The 19,423-nt window shown below is 53.8% G+C and overlaps 1 protein-coding gene and 1 gene segment (V, D, J or C); both read right to left on the bottom strand.

Moving 5' to 3' along the window:
* Positions 1–8,081: 8,081 nt before the first annotated feature.
* On the bottom strand, positions 8,082–13,152 carry LOC128944984 (immunoglobulin lambda-1 light chain-like). Its single transcript, XM_054288502.1, has 4 exons — positions 13,075–13,152; positions 12,649–12,940; positions 10,083–10,120; positions 8,082–8,546 (listed from the first exon to the last, which is right to left on the bottom strand). The coding sequence occupies exons 1-4, from the start codon at positions 13,118–13,120 to the stop codon at positions 8,224–8,226; spliced, it is 699 nt and encodes a 232-aa protein (XP_054144477.1). The 5' UTR covers positions 13,121–13,152; the 3' UTR covers positions 8,082–8,223.
* Positions 13,153–18,683: 5,531 nt separating this feature from the next.
* On the bottom strand, positions 18,684–19,195 carry LOC128945326 (Ig lambda chain V-1 region-like). The segment is given in 2 exon segments: positions 18,684–19,018; positions 19,150–19,195. Coding segments are annotated over 2 exon segments (381 nt in total).
* Positions 19,196–19,423: the final 228 nt, after the last annotated feature.

Genomic DNA, 19,423 nt, shown 5'->3' with positions numbered 1-19,423 from the left:
TGTCCCCATCCCTGTCACCGCCACCCGAGCCCCGTGTACTTCTGTCCCCGACCCCGACACCGCCACCAGAGCCCTGTGTCCCTGTGTCCCTTGTTCTTGTGTCCCTGTCTCTGCCACCTCCGTCAAGTGTCTGTGTGCCTGTGTCCCTGCATCATGCCATCACTGCCTGTGTCCTCCTGTCCCTGTTCCCCATGTCCTTGGGGCCCTTTCCTTTGTGTCCTTTGGCCTCTGTCCCCTGACTCCTGGGCCCTTATCCCTTTGTGTCCTCATTCACTTTTCCCCTCTGCCGTGTTCCACATGTTCTTGTCCCCTGTGTCCTCATGCCCCTGTACCCCATGTTCTCCTGCTGCTGTCCCTTGTGTCTCCATACAACCATTCCTTCTGTCTCCATGCCCCCAGCCCCTGTGTCCCCTGTGCCACTGGCATCCAGGGCCTCTTGCCCCTGTCCCCCACGTCTGGATACCATTGTGCCCTGTGTCATCATGTCCCTGGCCTCAGTGTTCCACTGCTCCCTCTGCCCTACCACCCTCCCTGCTGTGCCCTCTCTTACTCCCATGTCCCACCATGCCCCCCTGTGTTCCCTGCCCCTCTATGTTCCCATGTCCTCTATTCTGCCTGTTCCCTCATGTCCACCCATGTCCCACCATTCCCAGCTGCACTGCCCAGCTCCAGCCCCTTGTCCCCAAAGGCCACAGGGCAGCTGCCCCATGGATGTGCCCAGGTCCAGCCCAGGGTGGGCCCAGCCCCAGCTGGTGAGAAAGGGGGGCCCAGTCAGCTGTGGTGAGTCCCAAGTGTCTGCAGGCCCCCAGTCCAGGCCAGTGCCAGGCGAGAGTGCGAGGGGCACCCAGGCATGGGGGGCCATGGAGGGCATGGGCTGTGGCTCCAAAGGCATTGGTGACCAAAATGTTGGGCAGTAGCTCTGGGAGCAGGGACTCCACAGGGTCCCCATCACCTGGGGGACCTGTCCTTGCTGGCTGTGGTGTCCCTAGCAGAGGACAGTAGTGGCACCGGGCAGGATGTGGCAGCAGAGATCCTCTGTACAGCTGGACACCAAAACCACCCCAAAGGCTCAGCACACCCTGGGCAGCCCTGCTGGGACACGAAATCTGGGGGGTGCTGTGCCTGTGCTGGGAATGCCGGGCTGCCAGGGAAGGAACACGGCAATGCCCCCTCCATGAGCCATTGCTGAGTTGGGGCCAAGCCCCAGCTTTTCCCGCCCTTGCCCTGCCCTGGCACGGCCCGGCGGCGGTGCCCGGGTGCCACGTGCAGGGCAGTTTGTGCCAGGGCAGCGGAGCGTGCGGGGCCGGGGCTATTCCTGGCTCCCAGCTGATGTTTGCCCAAGCGGGCTCTTGCTTTTGGCGGGCTCCTGCTTTTGGCGGGCTGTAATTTTAGCAAGGGCTGTTTCCAGCCTGCGGGGCTGCGGTCAAAACAGCTGCCTGGGAGGGTGCCTGGCTCAGCTGGGGGGCTGTGATGTGCATCAGACCCCTGCCCACAGCCAGCTGGGGGGGTCTGGCCAAAAGCGCCCAAAACATGGCAGAAATGTTTAATCCTGGTGGTTTTTCCCTGCAGTGGCTGCAGAGGAAGGGGAAAGGGCTGTGGCTCTGGCGTGGGGCTGGCAGCATGTGCACAGGGTGGGGAGCTGTTGGTGAGGGTGTCACTGCCTGGGGTAGGAACCCAGAACCCTTAGGGATGGAAAAGTTATCTAAGATCATACTGACACTGCCAGCTCCAGCCATGTCCCTGCACACCACATCTGCAGGATGCAGGGTTCAGCCCCAGGGTGCACCCAATGTTCTCCTCCATTCTCCATCCCGCTGTCTGCTCTGCCCACCCTGGCTGTGGAGAGGGAAAAAGGCAGATCTGGCTAAAAGTCCTCCCTAACCGGGTGAGCCTAACCCCGAGGGCCTGGTGTGGACCCTGGCAGCCACCCCCATCACACCCCTCAGCCACCACTGCCACCACCTTGTTGTCACCGTTCCCTACCTAGAAATTTACTAACATTAAACTAAAAAGGACTGACTCCCACCCAGGGAGTCAGAACAAGGTCCGCAATTCAATGACCATGTTTCTCCAGAGAGGGAGCACCAGCCATGCAATCAAATCTTTATCAGCACACCTGACTGGGGATCAGCACCTGTTTATCTCGAATATGAGAGAAAACAAGGTTTTGCTGAGTCCCCAGGCCAGGCTGAGGCTCTCCTGGGAATTACATTTTACTGCCACAATAAAATTGAAATAATAAATATTTTGAAGCAGCTGAAAGGTGTTTATTTTTTAGTTGGTTCAGCTTGTTTACAATCTGCTTACAAGCCTGGGCACTTATCTTTGGGGCTGTTTACTGGGCTCTCCCCCAGCCTCTGGTGTGGTTTCATACACATCTAAATAACTCCCAGCTAGGGGCTACCTTCCTGCCAGCTGCATGTCCTGGCAGTTGCTGTTTTGACACAGTTATGCAAATGATTGCTCTCGTCTTCACAAACGGGCTTGAATGCTCAGGTTGTGTTTTCGACCACACCAGCCTGAAAAATTTATTTATTTCATTTAATTCTCTTCCAATTGCAGGGCAATAAACCCTGGTTTTGCACTCTCTTGCTGCCTCCAGCTGGGGTTTTGACCCAGGGCTGCCCAGGGGTGTTTGATAGTATTTTGTCATTCATGACTTGTACTTTATAATTTGTATCTTGTGTCTTATTAATTTATAAATTTATTTCCCAGACTTGGGGAAACCTGCCCCATATTTTGTGAACCTGGAGGCTGCCCCTGTACCCAGCAACAGGTCAGAGTGAGGGATGACCCCAGAGAAGGGGCTGCCTTGGCAGCAGGCAGGGACTGATTAGTTTAATTAAGTAAATGAGTGGGTAAATTCAGGGTGACCTGACAGCAGGGTAGCAGCAGGAAGCTGTCCAGGCTGGTCCCCCTGTGGTGGTGGCACAGGGAGACAAGGCCACAATGTCAGTGTCAGGGTCTCCCCTGGCCTCAAAGCCCACAGGTGTGGGGTCAGTGGTGCCCAGCCCAGGCTGGAAGCACTGGGGTCACTGGAGGGGGATGTGTGTGTACATACATGTGCAAGGTGTGTGCATACATATGTGTGTGTATGTGTGTGCGTGTGTGTGTGTGCGTGTGTACAGCAGCTGGGACATCCCACACCAGGGCAGGGACCACCCTGTCAGGCAAGACCCCACTGGGTGCCTTGTCAGGGACACTCAGGGGACAGGAGGGGTGACCCTGGCCTGGGGACACGTACCCTGCTATGGCACAGAGTCTGCACAGCCTTGGCACCAGCCCCAGTGGGTCCCTGCTCAGCACCACCCACCCTGCAGCAATTTTGGGCAGCATCATGCCACCCCAACCATGACACCCCATCTCAGGGCTGATGTCCCCCACAAGGTGATGATCCCCCATGGTGAGAGCCCTGGGGACACAGAGTTGGCCACCATTTCAGGGCTGATGTCCCCCACAAGGTGATGATGGCCACCATCTCAGGGCTGAGCCGGCTCGTGGCGCTCGCTTGCCTTCACACGTCAGCACCCACTGGAGACAGTTTCAGTTCCTTTTTTGGGGCGCCCTTTTCAATTTCTGATTGGGGACTGCAGTGGGTGAGGGTTAAATTTAGCCAGGGGATGCCCCAGTGCTGCACAGCTGCACGGTGGGGCTGGCTGGGGAAAACAGGGGCCAATGCTGGCGTGGCACGACGTGGGCTCTGCTCAGCCTTTCCCCAAGTCCTTCAGAGAACACGGTGATGTGATGTGAGTGCAGGGAGTGCCAGGATGGGGAGCAGGAACCAGCAGCACTCTCCTGGTGCTCGGGGGCTGCAGACCCCTGGCTCAGGCAGGGCAGAGACCCTGGGTGTCACCCGGGCTTGGCACGGCTGTAGCACCAAAGCGAGGGCACTTGTGCCATCCTCCCACTGCTGTCCCGGCGCCTCTGGCTCTGCCCCACTCCCCCCAGCCCGGGCTGGGGCTATTCTGGGACGCTGCTCTTGCTTTCGAGTTTCAGCTCCGCTGCCTCCAGGAACGCGGCTGTTTGTGCGGCTGCAGCTGCCTGGGGGCAGGCCGGACCCGTCCCCTCCTCTCCGGCTCTGCCACGCCGCCCGTGCCTCTCCAGAGGAGCTGTTTCATCAGCTCCAGGTGCACTCTCTCTGCTCCTGCCACGTCCCCACAACAGGACCCCACCTCCTCCTGGTACAAGGCATTGGGGCTTGCCTGGCCTGGGGAAATCACCCAGTGATGTACAATAAAAAAATAGCAGGTCAGGGCTGTTTTTTGGGGCACAAATGTGGCCAGAGCTGGTCATCATGGAGGGGACTCAAGGAGGGTTTGGGGACCAGAGCAGAGCTTTGTGCTCGAGGTTTGTGGCTGTGGTTTAGGAACGAATGTTGCAAGAGCTCCCATGGTCCCACATTCCTTTGCCAACATTCCTGCATCCTTCACTCTGTTCTCAGCTGTGGGACCCCTCCAAGCCCCTGATGTCCAAACACCCAGGGTTTATCAAAAGGCCCCTGAAAGCTTTGTTAAGCCCTCACCTGGGAGCCTCAGCCTGAGAGAGCAGTTCTCACCAAGCCCAAACCCTTCATGGGATCCACTGCTTCTCTTTGCAGCTAATTAAAGCCTTCCCGAAGCATCTCATTTACTAAATTAGATCCCCCTCATTTTAAAATTACTGGCAAGCTGGGAAAATGAGCAAATAAATGACTGTTAAAATTGCAGTGCAGGAGCAGGCAGAGCGAGAGCAGGAGCTGCAGCTGGGGAGGGGAGGGAGGTTTCGGTTCTGCTCAGCACATTTGCTCACCAGAAGCCCCCAGCCAGGGTGGTGATTGCTCTTCCCAGGCACTGCTTCCCTCCCTGCCAGGGGATGCAGCAGGCCCTGCATCCCTCTGTGATTCCCAGCCGAGGCTCACTGGCCCTGCTGAAGGTTTGTTAAGGGTAAAGCTCTGGCTGGGAATTTGCCAAGTTGCAGGCAGCGGGGGAGGATGGAGCCCTGGAGCGGCCAGGGCCACTGATCTATAATTAATCAGGCTTTTTTCTTGACAGTTGTTGCTTATGGAAAAGATTTAGAAACATCTTTTAATCAATAATTAGTGAGATTTCCTGCCCCCTGAGCCAGAGATGTGCTGTGCCCTGCCAACACAGACCTGAGCTGAAGCGAGACCCCAGCTCATGCCCCAAATTGAGCCCACAAAAGCTGGGGTGGTGTCCTGTGACCAAGGAATGGGCTTTACTCAGGAAATGCCAAGATGAATCTCAGGACCTGGGGAAAGCGTTGCCCTGCCACCGGTGCCCCTCCCCAGAAATGTGGCATTTCTCAGGGTAAAACCTGGCAGCACATCTGGGATGGGGGCCCTGTGTTACCTCTCATTCACTGCAGCCTCAACCACTACTGAGGTGATTCGGCAACTGCTGGAATTGGTAATTATTGAGGCTTGATCTTTGCAGCAGAAAAGAAGTGAACATCCTCCCTGGCAGCAGGTCTGGGTCATTGGGGCATTTCTGGCTGGCAGAGTCTCAGCTCTCCTGGCAGCACCACAAGGCTGGGGATGAGATGCCAAAGGCAGGGGTTTGCCAGGGAATAACCTTGCTTGAGCAAGGAAGGGGACCAGTGGCAGTGTGGAGGAGCTGCTGCCATCTCTGGGCTCACATCCCCAGCAGTGAGCTGGAATGGATGGACGCATGCCCAGATGTGGCCCTGCTGCAGGGACCCTCACCTTCAGCACTGCCTGCCATAGCCCTGTGGCCCCCCAGGAGCCAGCCCTGCACCTCTGCCATGGTGGGCCCTCTCTGCTCAGGAAACTCTGTTAAAGAAGCTTATCTTGAAACACAGTGGGACAGAGCTCTCCATCATCTGCCCTTCCTTCCTTTGCCTGGCTCCAGTGCAGGGTGAGCATTGTGCTGCTGCCTCCTTCCTTGAGGCCAGCAGCAGCCCAGGGGTCTGGCCTGCACATGGGTTTGCTCTGGGGCAATGGGATTTGGGATTTCCTGTGAAAACCATGAGCTTGTGACCCCACACATGGGAAGGGACATTGTGACTGACCCCCTGAGCAGGGTGATGGGAAGGGGGCTTTGCCCTGTGCATGGGGCTGCTCCATGGCACGGCCTCCTCTGCCCAGCTGAGGAGGATAAAGCAGGGTTAAAGCCAGTGAAGCTGTTTTGGAGCATGAGGTGCCCTTTGGCAGCTCAGGTGGGGTCAGGGCCTGCTGCCAGCTCCCTGACAAAAAGCAGGAGGGAAGGGGCACTGTGCTCTCATATCAATACAGGCTGGGGCACAAGGGAATTGACAACAGTCCTGCCACAAAGGACTTGAATCAATCTGTGGATAATGGACCTGGCAATGTGCACCTTCAGCCCAAAAAGCCAAACATATCCTGGGCTGCATCAAAAGCAGTGAGGGCAGTGGTTTGAGGGAGGGGATTCTCCCCCTGTAACCCACTGTGGTGGGGCCCACCTGCAGTGCTGTGTCCAACTCTGGATCCCACAACATAAAAAGGAATGGACCTGTTTGGGTTAGTCTAGAGGAGGCCACGAAGATCTCAGAGCACTGGAGCACTATGATGAAAAGATAGGGGAGTTGTGGCTGTTCAGCCTGGAGAGGAGAAGGCTCTGGCAAGACCTTATAGCAGCCTTTTAGCAGGCCCTGATGCAATAGGACAAGAGAGAATTTTTCTTGACTAAAGAGAGGTCAATTTATGCTAGGTAAAATGAAGAAATTTTTTACTGTGGGGGTGGTAAGGTGCTAAAACAGGTAGTTGAGGGAAGCTGTGGATGTCCCATCCCTGGAAAGATTCAAGATCAGAATGAAAGGGGCTCTGAGCAACCTGATCTGGATAATGTCTCTGTTCATTCCATGGAGCTTGGACTGGATGGTTTTTAAAGGTCCCTTCCAACCCAACTCCATTCTAGGATTCTATGATTCTGTGTCCCCAGAAGACACTTGCAGGGACATGTGGCAACCCAAAGCCTGGAGCAAGGCATTCCACTAGCATAGCCTGAGGAGGAGGACGTGCTGGGGCCATCCCCCTTTCCCAAGAAGCTGATGAGGGACACCTTCCCCAGAACTGCACATGGCATGGCTGGGTGCTCCCAGCCCCTGTCCCTGGAGTGGCTCCTGGCTGCCCTGATGGGGTGACAACAGCAGAGCACTGGTGCTTTCAGCACAGCAATGGCTGCCAGCCCCTTCCATGGGCAGGGATGCAGGGAAACCTCCCCAGGGCTGTGCTGGGGATGGGGACAGGGCATGTGGCACACAGGAGTCCCAGTTGTGGTGGCACAGGGTGTCATGGACAGGCTGGTGTTTGTGCTTAACTGGCAGCTACATTCTGGGAAGCACCGGCATGACAATGAAAGGGGGACAGAGCCAGGCCTGGTGGCAAAGGGACATGGCTGGCTGTGCCTCCACCACCGGCCACATGTGCCTGCAAGGCAGCTGGCACCCAGAGGCTCAGGAGCAAGGGTCGAGGATGGCACAGCCAGGGCTGTGTGTGCAATGAGTGCATGGGGGCTGAGTGCAGTCTGTGCCCCAGGCTGCTCATTCCCTGTCTTGGCAGTGCCAGGGGATTTCATTGGGGTCCCCAGGGTTGAGCAAAAGCTTTGCAGAGGCCCTGCAATATGAGTGTGTGTGTACACATATGTCACGAAGCTGAGAAGCTTCAGCTTCTCCATGTTTTGCTGCTTTGGAATGTGATTTGGAGAATTGTTTATCCAGCGTGTGAAATTGTTTTTACTTGATGACCAATGACAGCCACCTGTGTCAAGGCTGTGAGCAGTCACAAGACTTTATTATCACTCCTTTCTATTCCTTGCTAGACTTCTGATGAAATCCTTTCTCTATTCTTTAAGTGTAGTTTTAATATATAATTTTCTTTTAATACAATATATATAATAAAATCATAAATCAGCCTTCTGAAACACGGAGTCAAGATTCTCATCACTTCCCATGTTGGAGTTGCCTGCAAATTCCACACACGTATTCCCACCCCACCCTCCCTACTGGTGGAGGTGTTCCCATCCCACCCTCCCTGGGCTGCTGCCAGGCCGCGAGGGGAGCGAGCGCGTTGGAAGGACACAGAGCCAGGGATGCTGAGCCAGCGTAGTTCAGTGTCGGTGTTTATTTGTGTGACACTCACAGTGGGGGGACAGGAGCAGGGGATGGGTAGACATGGGCAGAGACACCTGCGGCTGGGGGAGCCGCTGTTCCAGAGGTGGGGAGGGGGGAGGGAGCCAGCGGGATGGGTTAGTAGCACTCGGATCTGTTCACGGTCTTCTCCACATTTCCAGCCGCGTGCCTGACCTTGCACGAGACAGAATTGTAACTCTGCCACGTGCTGGCCTGCAGGGACAGGTAACTGCTGGCCATGTACTGGTTGTTGCTCTGCCGCTGGGGCTGGCTGGTCTCCACGTCAGTGGTGATGGTTTTGCCGTCAGCCACCCATTCCACTGTCACACTGCGTGGGTAGAAGTTCTCCATCAGGCACACCAGGGTGGCTTTGCCCTGTGACTCCATCTCCTCAGTGGATGGCGCGAAGAGGTGCACGGTGGGAGCGACCTGGGGCTGGCCTGTGAGGGACAAGAGTAGTATGGGGTCAGAGAGGGCCCTGTCCCCCACCACAGCCCCTGCCTGCCCTGCTGGCACAACCCAGCAACTCCCCACTTTCCCCACAGCCAGAGCTTATCACTCCTAACTGCAATGTATTTAAATTTGGGATATATATATATATATATATATATATATATAAATATATATATATATAAAATATATGTATATATGTGTGTGTGCAATACACATACATCTCATATATGCTTGTATATATGTTTTATATACACTATATGCACATATATGTGCATATATGTATTAGATATGATAGATATATACAGTTAATATGCATAATATATATACAGTGTACAATATACATACATAGGTCGTCCATATCATATGAATAGATGTATAATTCTATAAAATGCATATAACATGGATATTTATACATTTCTGTATCTCATATATATAAAAAGACTAATTTTATATATGTTTATATATTTATGTATATATTTTATATATATATATATATAAAATTAAATCTTAATTTCTTTGCCATAAAGCCATTTCTTTCCTTTTACAGGGCTTTTTTGTTTTAAACCCCAAAATTTCACAGACAAACCATCCTGTTTTCTGCCCAGTTCTGCTTTCAGACATTTTCTTTTCTCTGGAAACTACCACTAAAAATCACACAAAGGAAGATGGAAAAAAGATGTCTGGTCTTTCTGGTGTGGTTCTGCTGCCTCCTCCAATGTGCAATGTTTCCATTTCTATCTTCACCTCTATTTCTATCTCTATCTCCATTTAAAAACCGGGATGACTCCATTAAATACTTTTTGATTAAAAAAGGCACAAAGAACATTTTTCTTGGTCTTAGCCCTGTGTGATTTGGTTCAAATTGGGATTTTTCAACAAATTCTTTTAAAAATTACAGACAAAGACAGACAAACGACATTTCTGGCAGCATTTTCAGCCCAATAATCTCCATTTTTGACATGTCTTACCTGGACAATGGTCTCTCTAAGATACCCGTGGAATCTTTTGTCTAAGATTCCAGGGACATTTTAACACAAAGTAAGGATGACTGTGGGCTGCTCGTAGCCGAGGACAGGCTGCCCTTTCACAGCACCTGCACCCCTGGACCCCGCAGAAGAGCCCCTGCCCCTCACCAGGGGTGACAGACTTAGTCCTCAGGACTAAGAGTTGAGGACTTAGACTTTAGACTGACAAATTTCTTTGACAAAGACAAAAATCACATCTTTTAGGGACCTAAATTTGAGTTTCCTTCCTCCTCAGACCTCAGACACATTTCCTGGACAAATTTTAAGACTTTTCGACTAAGAAAATACGCCCCAAATCTCCGTGGCGCGCACAGAGTTGTCAGAGTCCGCGGGGACGAGACAGAGCCCACAAGGCCGGGCTTAGTGCCCGGCCCCAAACGGGCGGCAGACCCCAGCCCGGCGCCAAGTCCGAGAAAAAACCCCAAATTGCCCAAAATCGACAAAATGTCAAAATTCCACGGTGGGAGAGGAAAGACCGAGGGGAAGTCGGCGACTCACCTAGGACGGTCAACATGGTCCCGGCCCCGAATACACCACACAGTGACACAGGGCCACACAAAAACCTCCTGCCTCATGGCTGAGCGATCCTGGAGCCCACAGATGTGGGAGGGTGGAGAGAATGGTCTGGAAATATCCCAATGGGTGCAGTGGAATGAAGGTGATGGGATGGGGACACCCTGATGGACACAGCAGGATGAAGGCGTGGGCACAGCTGTACCTGTGGAGTTTTGGTCCTGGCTGGGCTCTTTCAGTGCAGCTCCCACCACCAGTAATGGAGATAATAGCTGAAGGTCTCTGCAGGCAACTTATTTTTATTCATATTTACCCTAAAAATATGAAAAGGCAAGAGGTGGAGATGCCTTCATAAAGCTGAGATAGCCAAGGAAAGGGTGAGACAAAATGAGTTTCAGCTAAAACCAATTAACTTCAAATTTCCCTGTAAAGGCTCGGCTGCTTCTTTGAAAAATGTTTTCCCAGTGTGGTGCCAATCCCACAGATTGGCACATTCAGTGCTCATCTTGGACCACTGAATGACAACAGCACCAATGTAAATTGAACCTACAGATTTTCAAATGATGTGGTTTGTGCAAGTAGTTATAGAAAGAGGCAGAGTCAGTGAACTTCCTGAGTCGCGGGAACTCTATAAATAGTTCACTGTAGAGCAGGTAACACTTTGAAGATTTTGTGGTTTGAGACACTTTCTCTTTCAGAGGTTTGCTTTGCCTCTGGGAAGGTTTATGCTTTTGTGCAAAGTCTGAAACTATCTGAAAAAGAAAAAACATCACTGAAATTGTATATGCAAAGCATTTAGCTGAAGCCACTGCCCTCTATTGTGGATGATTATTTTCTGAGCATTTCTCAGGCTTCAATGGGGTTTCGGTTTCATTTTGTGGGAGGACAAGAGGGGGACAATGTTCATCTCTTCAGTTCTGCTCTCCTTGCAGGGAGGCATGGAGGAGGACAGAGGCTGTGCTGCATGCAGCAGGGTGCTGCTGAAGTAGCTTTCGGCATTGGCACCAGAGCAGGAGATCACCAGTCTCTCCCATGTTGGCTGACATCTTGGAGAGCTGACTCAGAGATGCTGCCTGGACCAGGGAATGTAGAGAGGGAGAGAAGGGAGAAGAGAGGTGTCAGTCAGTGCCCCAGGACAGCCCTCTCTGACCTGCTGGACAGGGCTGCTGTCCCGAAAAGTCCTGATGGAACAGAGGGGTCACTGCCTCAGACAGAGCCCACGGCCTGAGCTCAAGGCCAGGGCCCCATGAAGAGACCTGTCAGAGGTAGAGGAGGTGGCTGGCAGCAGAATGAGGTGGTGGGGCTGAGGACAATGCCAGGCACTGCAGAGCCCCAGGTCTCCTCGTGCCCAGCATGAGGCAAGGAGGAGGCCATTCAGAGCCAGGGGTGATGGAGGGGGGACTTGAAGCTGCATCAAGGCCACAGGTCTACTCAGCCCTGAGAGAGAGGGCAGAGAAACTTCATTTTTAACTCCTTTGTTTCCAGAGGTGGTGATGGTCCAGAGGGTCCTGGCACAGCAGGGCTGGGAGGGATCAGCAGGGCTCTGGGTGCTTGCTAGGGAGATCAGAAGAATCTTGGCTCTGGGCCACAGGCAGGCACAGGAGGTTATCCCAGCATTTCTTTATTGAGAATGTGGGCAAATATTGGACAGGTTTCCTAGAGAGCTGGATGATATCCCAGGCCTGCAAGTGTTTTATACAGGCACTTGGACAATGCCCTACATTTTTGTCATGCCTGAAGTGGCCACGCAGTTGGACTATGTGATCATTGAAGGCCTCTTCCATCTGAAATGGTCTGTTCAGTTCTATCCTATCTGCTCTCATCCACCAATGACAAGGAAAGGGCTGTGAGGATGGAGCTGTGTCACTGGAAACAGCCGCAGGGCAGAAAAAAGACAGGGTTGTTCCAGGGACCTGCCCCACCAAGCAGGGACAGCAGAGGCTCCTAACAGGCCCCTGCCATGGCAGGAAGACTTTGTATCCCATCCCCATTGCTCCATTTCACCATGGTAACATCATCACTGCCATTTTGGTAGCTACCACATTAACAGACAGCCTTGTCCTGGGCTTGGACCCCAGAGATGGTTACTGTGCTCATGGAGCCAGGCTGGCATCCCCAGAGGGATGTCTGGTGGTCCCAGGTCATTGCAGCAGATCCCAATGACAGGGGCACAGCCAGGAAACTTAGGCTGGTACCAGTCACAGCTGCTGCCATCCCTGGAGCAGATGACTTTGGTGGTTTGTCCCACAATGCTGACACCGAGTAGAGGTGCAAGAGCACTGCCTGGACCAGGGAACATGGAGAGGGAGAGAAGGGAGAAAAGATGAGGGTGAGCCAGTGACTTGGAACATGGCCCTCTCTGATCAAGGGAACAGTGACAGGACAAATCTGCCTGCGGTCACATACATGGGACACCCTGGGCCATGACAGCACTGCTGGGAGGTCATAACTTCCTCAAATGACAGAGGATGGGCACAGTCTTGGGGCTCCAAGGGTAAGCTGAGGCAGGAGGTTTTTGTACCACTTCCCCATTGCTCTGTATCACGGTGCAGCAGTACTGCTGCTGTCATAGCTACCACAGTAATAGTCAGCCTCGTCCTCGGCTTGGACCCCAGTGATGGTTAACGTGCCCGTGGAGCCGGACTTGGATCCGGAGAATCGCGAAGGGATGCCCGAGGGTCTCTTGTCATTGTAGTAGATCACAGTGACAGGGGCAGTGCCAGGGACCTTCTGCTGGTACCAGCCATAGCTGTAGCTGCTACCAGAGCAGGTGATGCTGACGGTCTCTCCCACCTTGGCCGTAATCTCGGATGGCTGAGTCAGCGCTGCCTGGACCAGGGAACCTGGAGAGGGAGAGAAGAGAGGGGAGAAGACGGGGGTCAGTCAGTGTCCCAGGAGCACAGGCCTGCCTGGGCAGCAGGATGGGGCCCCTGTGCCCAAAGGCCCAGCGCAGGCACAGTGAGTTTGGCCATGGCACCTGTGCTGTGGGCGAGCACCACGAAGAGAAGAGGGGCCCAGGCCATGGTTCAGTCCCACCGGCTCAGCGTCCCCAGAATGATGGGGCTGTGCCGTGGACCCTGACTCCCTTTTAAGCCCCCGCCCGCCCGGGACACGTCCCCTCCATGCAAATCCGACCCTGCGGTCACGGCTGGATCCTGCCCGCGCCTCTCTCCGCACATCCCTCCCTGCTTCACACCCAACCCCACCACCCCAGAGGTAGCAGGTCTTGTCCACAGACACAAAGCGGAGACACCCCCCAGTTCTGAGCCTGAAACCCACCAGTATTGACACCCCTGCCCCCACACCAGGCTGAGTGGCTGCAGTGCCTAAGAAGGGAGAGCTGAGCACTGTGGCAAGGGCAAACAGAAGTATCTGCAGCTCCCAGTGATGGGACTGAAATGATGCCAAGCTCTACCATTCCCCAACTCATTTTTGGCATTTTTCCCTCCCACAGGTGTTCCAGGCCTGTAAAGTACCCCCTTGATCTCCTGCTTTTGTGCCCGAGCCCTTCCTCTGATCCACCACTCAAGACCAAGACCTTTGCTCTTCCCTGGCATTCACACCCCACAACAATGGGAGTGGGCCAGCACTGAGCCCCAGGGTCCAGCAATGCCTCCCCATTATCTGATCATGAGCCCAGTGTGCTGGTGCTCAGCAGCCAGAGCTGGGGCAGCTCCTGGTCAGTCCTGCTCCAACTCAGGGCACAGGGATCATGGCTGTCTCTGGCAGTCTCAACCCATACAAAGAGTGGCTGCATCACAGGAAATTCTCTCTCCCCCAGGATCCTCCCTGTACCCGACTATGGTGTCCCCAGGGTGCCCAGGGCACCAGAAGCCTGGCTGGCATGGGCAGGGCAAGGCTGCAGGGCTGTCTCCCTGTGAGCAGCACGGAGGGGACCTGCTAGAGCACAGCATGTGTCCCATAGCAGGAACTGCCATACAGGCACAGATGCTGCTCCATGTTGTGCCTGGGCAGCTGCAGACAGCACGCAAGGGTGTCCTACTGGGGCAAGAGTGGGCCTGTGTCTCCCTTTTCCTGTGCTGGGAGTTACTGTGGCCCTGACCACCACTGGTGTCCCAGCCAGAAGAGTGAGAGCCTCCTCCCACTTCTCCTCCTCCTCTGCCTGGACCCAGCCATGGATAATGTGGCCGTGGAGGCAAGTGTGTTTCCAAGTGCTATATATCCCCTCCCAGAGTGCCAGGGAACGGGCAGGGACCTGGGGCTTTAAGGGAGTGCCAGGCTGAGACACGAGGCACAGCCACATTCAGTGCAGGGCAGCAAGGGCAGGGCCATGGTGAGGGCCTGGCCCTCCATCAAGCAAGCACAGCAGAGACTCCTGACTGATATCTGCAATAGCAGGACGTTCTTGCATCACTTCCCCAATTGCTGCATGCCACTGTCTAAGCACTGCTGCTGCTGTCCTCACCACCACAGAAATAGACAGCCTCATCCTCGGCTTGGACCCCAGTGATGGTTAACGTGTTCGTGGAGCCGGATGTGGATGCGGAGAATTGCGAAGGGATGCCCGAGGGTCTGCTGCTATCAGCATAGATCACAGTGACAGGGGCAGTGCCAGGGACCTTCTGCTGGAACCAGCCATAAGCATTGTTGCTGCCCCTGCAGCAGACCAAGGTGTTCTGCTGCAGAGACATGGACACTGGGGACAGCTATGCCAGAGCCATGTGAGAGCCAGGGCTGAGGCAGAAGCTCTCCATGCCCAGCCAGAGCACCCCGGGGTGGCAAATGCCCACACTCCCAGTCTGAGCTGCCAGGGCAGCTGCAATGCTGCCAGGCCCTGGGCAAGACTCAGACTGTGGAGCAGGTATGTGGCAAAGGTGTTCTTGGGCAGCTCCACTGTCTGCAGCTCCTAACATTGTCCCAGGCTCTTCTGCCCCTCACATGGCTATTGGGCAGTGAGGATGAGCCCAGGTCAGGGCTTCTGCAGCACCAGGGCCCAGCCACTGGGAACACAGTCGTAGAATCATGGAATGGTTTGAGTTGGAAGGGACGTTAAATACCATCAACATTCCTGCCTTGGGCAGGGACACCTTTCACTAGACCAGATTGCTCTAAGCCTCATCCAACCTTGCCGTGAACATTTCCAGGGATGGGTCATCCACAAGTTGTCTGGGAAACCAGCTCCAGTGCCACATCATGCTCAGAGTCACAGCCCTGAGACCTGGAACACTCAGAGAAGGGAATGGAAAAGTCCCAAAGCTGGAGAGGTGGTCATGCCTGGTGGAGTGGAATGAGGCACCAAAACCAGTCTTTTTGACACTCAAGATCTTTCTTGCCTGTGGGACAGATGTCACCATGAGATCAGCACTGCTGCTGTCAAAGCTACAACAATAGTAGACAGCCTTGCCCTCAGCTTGAACACTAGTGACCCTCTGGAGCCAGATACAAAACCAGAGAATCACGAAGGAATGTCTGAAGGTCTTGGGTCATCCCAGTAGATCACAATGACAGGGGCACTGCCAGGGACCTTCTGCTGGTACCAGCCATAGCCACTGTTGCTCCCAGAGTGTATAGCCCAGGCAGTTTGTCTCAGGCTGGCTGGCACCGAGGATGATTGACTGGACCAGGAAGCCTGGAGAGGGAGAGGTGAAAGGCAATGAGATGGTGTGAGCCCTGGGAGCACATCCTTGCCCAGGCAGTAAGATAGGCCTCCTGTGCCCATGGTCCTTATGCCACAGTGACATATACAGCCTCAAGACAAAGAGGAAGTGTTACAGAGCTTGCAAGGGTTTTCAGGGCAAAGAGAGAAGCGAGAATGTTGATTCCATGTTTAGAAGGTTTGATTTATTATTTTATGATATATATTACATTATTACTATACTAAAAAGAATAGAGGGAAAAGTTCTTAGAAGCTAGCTAAGATAAGAATAGAAAAGGAATGAATAACAAAGTTCTGTGTCCAGGCAGAAAGCAAGAACAGCTCTGCCGTGAGTGGTCAGTAAATCTAAACATCCACCTGAGACCAATCACGAACCTACCTGTTGCATTCCACAGCAGCAGATAACAATTGTTTACATTTTGTTGCTGAAGCCACAGCTTCTCAGAAGGGAGAAAAATCCTAAAAAAAGGATTTTTCACAAAAGATGTCTGTGACAAGGAAGATTAGAGACCCATGGCCCTGGAAGAAGAGCTGGCAGCAGCAGAGCAGTAGAACAACACCCTCTGAGGGCAAGGGACCTGGTCACGGGTACAGAAACATGGGGGAATCAGGGCCCAGTCTGGCCCAGGGCAATGCAGCAGAGGCAGCTTCAGCAGCAGCAGCTGCAGCAGGAGGGACCAGCCTGAAGCAGAAGGCAACAGGGCTGGGGATGAGGCAGTGCTCTTCCTATTATGGGAACAGGGGCAAGAGTCCCCTCCTGTGCCTTGTTACGCAAATTCATGTCCTTAGGCAGGGGACAGGAACCTGCCTCAACTCCACTATCACAGCTTTGTTTGTCCATGAGAAAAAAATGGCTCAAAAGCTTCTTCTCTTGACATTAGCTTCTGTGTCTCACTTCCCCATTACTCATCTCCAGTACTGCTGCTGTCCCTGCTACCACAGTAATAGACAGCCTCGTCCTCGGCTTGGACCCCAGTGATGGTTAACGTGCCCGTGGAGCTGGACCAGGATCCAGAGAATCGCGAAGGGATGCCTGAGGGTCTGTTGTTGCTGCCATAGATCAGAGTGACACAGCCCCAGGCACCCCAGCACAGAGGCAGCAGGAGGAGGACATGGTCACCAGTAACAAGATGTGATGGGTTGGGGGACAAAGCCACACTGATCTTTGTAGGAACAAGGACAATGACCTTCAGACATGGTGGAGAACAAGAGAACCTCCAGTTCTGTGGGACAGCAAAAGCAGGGCATTCGTAGCCATTGCTGTACAGAGGGGACAGGAACCTACCCCACAGCCAGCCAAGAGGGAGGAGGGCTGAAATATTTTCTTTCATTTTGGAGTTTGGAAATCCTTGGAATTCTCACTTCCTACTTCTTGTTGCCACTATACACCATAGCCATCACTGCTGCTGTCCCAGTTACCACAGAAATAGACAGCCTCATCCTCGGCTTGGACCCCAGTGATGGTTAACGTGCCCCCAGAGCTGGAGAATCGTGAAGGAATGCCTGAAAGTCTATGGTCCTTCCAGTAGATCACAGTGACAGGGGCAGTGCCAGGGACCTTCTGCTGGTACCAGCTATGGTGGCTCTCACCCCCAGAGCAGGTGATCCTGACAGTGTCTCCCACCTTGGCTGACATCTCAGATGGCTGAGTCACTGCTGCTGCCTGGACCAGGGAACCTGGAGAGAGAGAGGTGAGAGAGAAGAGGCTGTCAGTGAGTGGCACAGGAGCACAGCCCTCCCCAGGCAGGGGAACAGTAATGGGACCATTCTGCCTTCAGGCACACATGTGGGACACCCTAGGTTTGATGCCCACCCTGGGCACCCCTGAGGGATTGCTGTAGCCAGAGCCTGAAACCTCTCCCTGCCCACTGCCCTCAGGGCACTCCTCATCCCAGGCACTAAGGCCAGACAGCGTGGGGACATGGCCTGCTGTGGACACCCAGGGTCTGGAGCAGTTGGAGACAGCCCTGCCCATGGACCAAGGGGAATCACGTCCAGGCCAGCAGCCAGGTACTGCAAAGCAGGGGGTCCCTAGGCAGTGAGAAGCTCTGTGTGGTTATAATGCATGACAAAGTAATGGGGACATCTTCAACACACTATGGCCACCAGATGAGATGCGGCGCGAGGACAGAATTGCAGACAAGACCTGGTGAACCAAGAGCCAAAATAGCTGCAAGCACCAAGGATAGGAACTGCCAATGCTCAGAAACTCTTCCCCATACAGGGAAAAGTTCTGCAATCAAGAGGAGCGAAAAAATTACCCCACCATAACCAAAAGCCTGGGCAACACTGCCGTCATAGCTACCACAGAAATAGACAGCCTCGTCCTCGGCTTGGACCCCAGAGATGGTTAACGTGCCTGTGGAGCCGGACTGGGATCCGGAGAATCGCGAAGGGATGCCCGAGGGTCTGTTGGTATTATCGTAGATCACAGTGACAGGGGCAGTGCCAGGGACCTTCTGCTGGAACCAGCCATACCAGTTGCTGCTAGCTCCAGAGCAGGTGATCCTGACAGTCCCTCCCACATTGGCTGACATTGAGGATGGCTGAGTCACTGCTGCTGCCTGGACCAGGAGAGGGAGAGGAGAAAGGGAAGGAGAGGAGGTCAGTCAGTGCCCAAAGAGAACAGATCTTCCTGGGGAGGAGGTTTACAGGGAATGCCACAGTCAGAGGAGAATGAACCCAGACACAGTCACCAGCATATTTAAGAAGTAGAACCCAGGCCAAGGCATCTGAGCAGAGAGTCAGCCAGCTCTGGCAGACGAAGGTGGACATGGTTATCACTAGCAAGAGGCAGTGAGGTGTGGAACACAGCTATAACATGAGTTTTGTTAGAGGTGAGGACAACGGTCCCCAGCCTCCTGTTCAATAAAAAAATGGTATTCACAGCGATGGTCATGCAGAGGAGACATATGCCCGCCCCAGCCCCACATTTACAACTCTGCTTGGCCATGAGAAGGACTGAAGATCTATGCTTTTATTTCCTCTGTCTTTGTAACTTCACCAGCATAGCTGCTGCTGTCCTGGCCACCACAGAAATAGACAGCCTCGTCCTCGGCTTGGACCCCAGAGATGGTTAACGTGCCCGTGGAGCCGGACTTGGATCCGGAGAATCGCGAAGGGATGCCCGAGGGTCTGTTGGTATCCCGATAGATCACAGTGACAGGGGCAGTGCCAGGGACCTTCTGCTGGAACCAGCCATAATAGTTGCTGCTACCCCCAGAGCAGGTGATCAAGACTGTGTATCCCACCTTGGCCGTAATCTCGGGTGGCTGCTGAGTCAGTGCTGCCTGGACCAGGGAACCTGGAGAGGGAGAGAAGAGAGGGGAGAAGAAGGAGATCAATCTGCGCCCCAGGAACACAGCTTTCCTAGAGCAGCAGGATGTGCCCTGCATGCAGAAGCCCTGTCCAGGCACAGTGAGTTGGCCATGGCACCTGAGCTATAGGTGAACACTGTGAGGAGGGGAGGGGCCCAGGCCATGATGCAATACCACCAGCTCCATGTCCTCATCCTTGTTTGGGCTGTGCTGTGGTCCTTGTCCAGCTTTTAAGGCACCACATGTCTGGGCCATGGCTCCTCCATGAAATTAAGACTCCATTCACAAGGCAGGAACCTGCCAATATATCTTTCCCCAGCACCTGCTCACCTCACTCATTAGAGGATACTTCCCATACCATATTTCAACTGCTGAGAAAAGCTGCCAGATTT

The sequence above is a fragment of the Melozone crissalis genome, unplaced genomic scaffold (assembly GCF_028551555.1).
Source record: "Melozone crissalis strain CALT ecotype California unplaced genomic scaffold, PUWL_Pcris_2 ptg000063l_1, whole genome shotgun sequence".
NCBI lineage: Eukaryota > Metazoa > Chordata > Aves > Passeriformes > Passerellidae > Melozone > Melozone crissalis.
This window is presented reverse-complemented; position numbering and strand designations above follow the sequence as displayed.

Excerpts from the sequence above, each read along its gene's own strand:
- LOC128944984 (XM_054288502.1), bottom strand. The coding sequence starts at position 13,120 with ATGGCCTGGGCCCCTCTTCTCTTCGTGGTGCTCGCCCACAGCACAG. Across the intron at positions 12,941-13,074 it reads GGTGCTCGCCCACAGCACAG|GTTCCCTGGTCCAGGCAGCG; the intron begins GTGCCATGGCCA and ends CTCCCTCTCCAG. Across the intron at positions 10,121-12,648 it reads TATGACAGCAGCAGTACTGC|TGGTGTATTCGGGGCCGGGA; the intron begins TGCACCGTGATA and ends TGTGTCACTGTG.